The 7,416-nt window shown below is 33.2% G+C and overlaps 2 protein-coding genes across 2 annotated transcripts in view; one reads left to right on the top strand and one right to left on the bottom strand.

Annotated features, from left to right (window-relative positions):
- LOC144849786 (prenylated Rab acceptor protein 1-like) overlaps nucleotides 1-7,416 on the top strand; it is a 100,456-nt gene that overhangs the window by 62,697 nt on the left and 30,343 nt on the right. The window lies entirely within an intron of this gene.
- LOC144849462 (conserved oligomeric Golgi complex subunit 8-like) lies at nucleotides 643-5,643 on the bottom strand. Its single transcript, XM_078706376.1, has 13 exons — nucleotides 5,496-5,643; nucleotides 5,084-5,155; nucleotides 4,753-4,877; nucleotides 4,355-4,458; nucleotides 3,965-4,136; nucleotides 3,470-3,683; nucleotides 3,155-3,318; nucleotides 2,708-2,907; nucleotides 2,450-2,534; nucleotides 1,947-2,134; nucleotides 1,661-1,829; nucleotides 1,269-1,347; nucleotides 643-1,142 (listed from the first exon to the last, which is right to left on the bottom strand). Exons 1-13 carry the CDS (start codon nucleotides 5,623-5,625, stop codon nucleotides 1,051-1,053), a joined length of 1,794 nt encoding a protein of 597 aa, XP_078562502.1. The 5' UTR covers nucleotides 5,626-5,643; the 3' UTR covers nucleotides 643-1,050.

Genomic DNA, 7,416 nt, shown 5'->3' with positions numbered 1-7,416 from the left:
ATGTGGGCCTTTTTCCGAGTTCATAATGTCTGATTTTCACGCATTTCTGTATTGAATGTAATATCTCATTAGGTATGTTTTTCATTCTTGGATACCTTTTGGCAGTACATGTACAGCAGTTTTTTTTATACATCAACCCATGTGCGACTCTCAAAATACATACGCTACGATAAGTAAGAAGATTATTTTAAAATTATAAATCCAAGCATAGAGATATTATAGTGAACTTTAATATCTCTATGATCCAAGGCAAACTCAAAAAGTGTCTTATGACGACTCCTCCTGGGCTGTCAAGGTTTTGGATGAGATCTTTCCAAAATTACCTATTTGTGCAATTTGTTTCATGAAGCAAATTTAAAGTCAGATTTTAGAGTTAGTGGTAGGGTCATATGAACTTTGGTTGGTGTAACTCAAAATAGAACTGTATGGCTTTCTTTGCCAGAGTGTATTCATTGAGCCAGATGATGTGACTCGCAGCATAGAGATATTATAGTGAACTTTAATATCTCTATGCTCAGAGAGAAGTTAGAAATATAAAACAGAACGGAGCTGTGGCCGACTGGATCGATTTTAAAGTCATAGATACCTCAAGTAGACTTCATATACAGTACAAAAGTTTTAGTAAGTTAATGAACAACAATGTCATATTCTATACATTTATTACAATAATATCACACATTTGTGTGTAAATGGAAACCAAGCACATTGAGCAGCAGTATGATGATGCTTGTTCAATCTAAATTGATACCTAATTGTATAATAAATAAATATTAACAATACCATTATTTAATTTAATATAATGACCTCATACCAAATTTAACTATATTACAAAATTAATTCTTAATTCCCAAATTCTGCAGGTTTGATTAGTCTTATTTTCTGAAGTGTTTCTTCTTTAAAAGAATACCAATTATTTATGTTATAAATCTATTCTCTCTTCTGATAAAAAGAGAGTAAAGAACAGCCTTGTTTTTATGTTATAATTCTCCTAGTAGTCCACAAATAGGCTTGAAAATAAATAGATTGTTTGTTGCTGTTTGTGTACATGTTTCATTCCTTGGTTGTTATTGCAGGGTCAACTGGTGTTTCACTTTTATCTACTTGTTCTTGTTCATCACTTGATGTTGGAGTGGTAACATCATCTGTGTATAACAAACAGGATTATTAGTTTAATGGCACACCATACTTAATATTCTTGCTGCTAAGATCTAATTAGTAATCCAAGAGGGAATTGTTATCATAGACTTAATAGTAAAATCTCTAATCACCTTCTGTTGGTTCAGTAGCAGGTAGAAGTTGTCTGATGCCATGTAATACATCAGCAATATCTATAACACCAATACCACCCTAAGACATAAAAAACATACAATGTTATATTAAGTACCTCAGATGGTAACCTAATTAATTAAGATACTGTATTCTTTTTTTTTTTCCATTTATATAATGTACGTAACAGCTAATTAAGATTAAGTGTTGTATTATTATTATTTGTATAATGTAAAGAGGGACTACAGCGACAGGCCCATTGGGCCCTTTGTAGTATCTCGACTATATATATTATATGCCAACCATTGTTATGATATATTTTTCGTCAATAAATGTTTCTTGAATTGAATTGAAGGCAATGTTTACGTTCTTTAAGATTAAACAAATTGATTACCATCTTTGACAAATCATGGACTGTTACGCCAAGGGTTTGAGCAATGCTACTTGCAGGAAACAACACTTGAAGGCAACGGTTTAAAAATGGCACCATCTCATCACATGCTGTCTTGCACAGCTTAACAAACAGCGCCCTCTCTTGATCATTAAATGTTGTTTCTTCTGCCCTGTAAATATAGATTTTGTGTTTGTTAGTCAACATGTCAATGAATAAAATTAAATAAATTACACCTGATGGTATTTGAGAATGATATAATATGAAATCCAATTATGGATATTCTCACCTGTGATAGGCTACAATTGTTTCCATGGCACTTTTAAGCGACCACTGCAGTTGCCTGGCAACATCAGGAGCTAATGCTATTGGTGCACATGGTCGAAGGTCATTGAATGCCGTTAGAATATTATTGGTGTAAACTGCTAAAGGAGTGTACTCTAAAAGGGCCGCAGGAGGTGTCATGTTTTTATCACCCTAAACAAAATTATAAATGACATAAAAACAAACTTTATTACACATACATTTCATTTGTCCAACTACTTTATCACAGTAATCTTTAAAGACACCTTCCCTACGTTTTTTAGATCTAATTTAAGATCACAAACTATATTTAATGTAAAAATAATACTATATGGTCCTATTTAATATGGTAATAGCTAAGAAAAGTGAAAAGTTTAATTTTTAAGTTGAAGTCATTTCATTTGTCCAACTACTTTATCACAGTAATCTTTAAGTTTATAATTAATATTCCAGGGTGTTAAAAGGCAAGTTATTTGCTACAATATATACCTGTAGAGAGACAGATGAAAAACTAGTAGCTGATAATAGGGAAGGACTTGCTATCAGTGTATATGACTGCATCACATCTGAAAACCTATGTAAAACCATAAAAATAAATAACATATTAAAATGGTTTAAACAAAAATATAAATCACAAAATAACACAATCAATATTATTATTGGCCTTGATGTAGGTAGTATGACATAAATATCCATTTATCAAGGAATAAAGAATTAAAAGGAAAAGTATTCATTAAAACAGTCTACCTTTCTGTTGCTTCTTGTGTCGTATGATAGAATGTTTTCAGAGCTGCTTGTTGAAAAAGAGGAGACAGTAACCCTCTAAAATCTGCTCCAACACGGCTAAATGAAAGTCCAAAATACATACACTGGCCTAATAGAGAGTCCAAACGATTACCTACACCAATATTTAAGTCAATCTCCAACATTTGTAAAAAATTTGAAACCTAAAAGAAAGTGAAATGATCATATTAAATTTGTAATACAGTAACTTTCTAACAGTTTTCTATTTATTTTATTTGCATATTTGTTTAAATCTCTGTTTACACTATTAAACTAGTTTGAAAAAAGAAAGTGTGATGTGCCCATATAAGGTAGTGATATGCTCAAATATGGTAGTGATATGACATCATCATGTCTATATATGGGCACATCACATTTTTTTGTCACATAAAGTTTGACAGAGCTTATTACCTTGTGTACGACCCAGCCATGGAAGATAGAACTTTGATGTGTGGAATATTCTTCAGTTGAAGTGAAAATTGGATCATCATCAGAAAATATTGCTCGATATTGAGTGATGATATCAAATAGATGAACTCTGCTAAGTTCAATCACCTTTGTTATATGTATGTAGGCTAAATCAATGAAAACAAAGTGTTGGTCACAGGATCTGGTAACTGTTATAATATTACAAAATCTAAACAAATCCTTAGATAGGCAATAATTATAGAATGTTGAAATAACTTTTGATTTACATTATTAGGGCAAGCTGTTGGCAGTACTCACCATCATCGGTTGATATTGAACTAAGTATTCCTTGAAACCAAGCATCTCTTGCCTGCAAGAACTTAATCCTCAGCTCAGATTCTGAAAACACATCCATTCGACGTAAATAACCGATAACTCTAAGACAAGCAGGCAGTTGTAGACTGGTTCTTAACTGTTGTATCAACTGATTTAACATCAGCTGCATCGAATTCTTTACTTCATTTACGATGTCCTGAAAAAATAAATAAAAATGAATTAATATCAATCTTTCAGTGTGTATAGTCTAACATTTTTTGATTGAAAAAAAATAAAAAATTCAAGATAATAATAATAATAATAACTCAGGCTTGATAGAGCGCATTATACTAAAAGCCAAAGCGCTTTACATTAAAACAAAAATATACAGTGAGAAATTAGTCAAAAGATAACTTAAGACAAAGGAATGAGCAACTTCCATAAAACTTTGTAGAAGGGCGGACGGAGTGTGAGAGAAGATATAATAAAGCAATGTACCTGAATAACTGGGATGGATGCATGCTTCTTTTCAAGTCGTTTGACATATGCTGAGAGTTCAAGTGCTTCTTCATAGTAGTTATTTCGTACACATGTGTCCATCAACTGAGGGATTTCCAAAACCTCCAGTAACTGGTTATGCTTGTTTAATGTTAATGTGTTTAATCGTCGACTGTGTAACAAAAATAGTGCCAATTATGAACAGCATTTATTTTCTTAGAGCATCTAAAAAAAAACTTTTCTCGATATTATTTTCAAGAAAAAATTGTAACTCAACAATGGAAATCTCAATGGCAGCCAGATTCATAGTTTTAAGTGTCAAAGGTTATTGAACTTTTAAAATAATATTACATTAATGTCATTGGACTTGATCATTTCTGATAAACTAACCTTACATTAATGTCATTAGCAGACTTCATAAATTGCTGACACTGATCACCAAAGTTAGGAAGTTTGCTTAATAAATTGTTAACATGTTGCTCCACAAGATTGAACTGGCAAAATAAAAGAGTAATTCACTTTCAAGTTTATAACCTATAGATACAATGTCATAGCTATTCTTAATTATTGTTACTTTCATCACACATTTTAATTGAACACATTTGGAGTAAGTTTATATTTGGTGATATTTTAATGAATTTTACATTTTTACACTTTTTTCATGTACATTGTAGCATGAAAAAAGTGGATGCGTATTTAACTTTGGTTACAATTTGTTGGTGATAGTATAGATAGTGTAGGGGTGCTACTACATTGTCACAGACATTATTAAGAGGAATCAATCTTACATCTTCAACAATTTCTTTAGAACAATCAGCTGTTTCAATAAATGTTTTATAATTGTGAAATGCTAGTTCTTGTGTCTGTTCCAAAATTTGCGCTCGTTCTTCTGCTAAACGCTCTGGTTCATGATCTGTGTAAATATAAATCAATCATGTTTTAATAGAAACAAACTTAAAGGCCAAATTCATGCCTGTACCTGATCTTATGTGTAAAACTCATCGGTATAAATGCATTATAAACTTATTTACAGTAATCTTTCCCAATACCACATATTTGGAGGAGCAGTCATATTGCAATAGATAATAAATAACTTCATTTAACTATAAAAAATCTTACTTAATTTGTCGATGCCAAAAGAACTTAGTTCCGTTAAATATTGCACAAAATCAGGACTGTCTCTCCAGGTTTCTGCAAAACAAAATCAGGATCCAAAATTAAAATTTCATTAGAAAAGGTTTGTTTTAAGAACTTTAATTTTTGGGACAAAAACAATTTCTAGGCCTCTAGGCCCATCTCAGAAACGTTAAAGGCAACGAAGTGGCAAGGCAACCTCTCAAAATGCTGTTTTACTGGGCTTACACTTGCGTAGATCCTACAACTACATTATTTATTATAGGCCTACCAGGCCAGGCCAAGCCTAGCTAGCTAGGTTGTCTGGTCTAGTGCTCATTACATTTTTGTTATGAAATTAATGGATCTATAAATTACACATGTATGTTAGCTATTAAGGATCGACATCGTTTGTTACCAGGAAATGAATCCTTGAAAATTGATGACAAAATTGTTCCATCCTCCACGTCAACAAGTGCCATCTTTTTTGCGTCAATTTTGACGACTGGAGCATTCGATCTTCTCTCTACCTCTCTACGGAGCGCCATTTATGCCTTTATTAACTTCAATAATAGAAATAATGTGTAACGGGTAATGCTCAGTTTTGAGTGCTCTCAGATTGGGTTCGACCCTCTATGAATATTTTTTTTTAATGGAAGATGAATAGTTAATTGTTTTTCTTTTATTTTGAAAGAGAGATATTTAGAAGGTTGAAAATGTCAGTAGACCCTTTTTTAAAAACAAAGAAACCATTAAATAGACTGCCATAAAACCTCGAAATGAAGCCCATTTTCATTTCATTTTTTAGTACTCTTGGGTGGGCTTCTTTCCTTTATTCTCTAATAAAGATTAACAAAATCAAAATGCGGCAACATTGCGGCATGTTGACAGCGAATGACTAACAATAACATCTTCCCCATTTAACACCTGCACAACACAAACTCATTTGCATACAACGCATGCACGGCATACGAAACTGTTTAAAAATAGAGCTGCAAGGTCCCCGGAAATAACACTTTGAAATATATATATATATATACACGAGTATAGTACCCCCACCATGCTTGGGGCTGAGCAAAGACAATTTTGAAAAATAGATCAGATAGGTTCCCGCCAGAAAAAATGGTACTTTGCATGATTTGAAATATGAAACAAATTATATATGACACATCGGCATCTTTACAATGTTCTATATTTGATCTCATAGTCCCCATTCCAACCCCATTTAAAGAACGGAGACAAACTGTTTAAAACATATTTATTCTGGGACGTTGCGGCCAATACACGGCCAACTACCATAAACCTTTATATAACAACATATTAGAGTACAATACAATATCTTGTATAAAACGCCGGGATATTTCAAAATACAGTATAATGTGGTAACGGTAGAATAATAATCTTCTAATGTAAAAAGATTAACAAAATCAAAATTTAACAGTGTAGCGTGTTGACCGAGAATGACTAACAATACCCTCTTCCCCAATGCACATGCACAAACTCATTTGCATAACAACACACGGCATACCAAACTACGGTGCGATATAAATTCTCTTCTCTAAACAGGTAACGAATAAAAAGTTATTAAAATTGAGGGCGCCAAACATAAAATTTACGAGATCGAAAGGAAATCGGGTAGCGTGACAGAAGAACAAAAATGATGGTGTGCTCCCTTGCCTCTAGCACGGTAGGCCCTCTCACAGCCTTGGGTCACGACATCAGATGCTTTGATGTTATTGCCTCATGATGACGTGGTGGAAAGGGGGACGTTTAAATCTGTGAACCCCAAACACAGAAGCTCGCATAGCTTTAACTCTTTTCCACCGACCGGCATGGGTTTGAACCCACGTTAATCGTGTTCCACGACGCTCTACCTTCTGAGCTATCCGGCCCTCTGGTTCATAGCAACGTTAAAACTAGATTAGTTACCTCAATATTACGTCATGAATATGCAAAATTAAGGGCACTAAACATAGATTTAACTATTCCACCGACCAGCGTGGGATTTGAACCCATGACATCCGTGTATTAACACGACGCTCAGTCGCCTGAGCTAACTGATCATTTTGTTTCTAACAAGGTTAATATGATATATATGACGTAACGATGAATTACGTAATACACGTATAAATAGACTATTATCAGCTGTTCAGTTATGTACGTTGTGGCCTAACGGGTAATGCTTGGTTTTGAGTGCTCTCAGCTCTCACAGAGTGGGTTCGAACCTTTACAGATATTTTTTTAATGGAAAATAATAAATATTGTTTTTCTTTTATTTTGAAAGAGAGATATATAATGTGGTAACGGTAGAATAATAATCTTCTAATGTAAAAGATTAA

This window comes from Antedon bifida, chromosome 8, assembly GCF_963402885.1.
Source record: "Antedon bifida chromosome 8, ecAntBifi1.1, whole genome shotgun sequence".
In the NCBI taxonomy this organism is placed as follows: Eukaryota; Metazoa; Echinodermata; class Crinoidea; order Comatulida; family Antedonidae; genus Antedon; species Antedon bifida.
The sequence above is the reverse complement of the archived record's forward strand: the minus strand, read 5'-3'. Positions and strand labels throughout refer to the sequence as shown.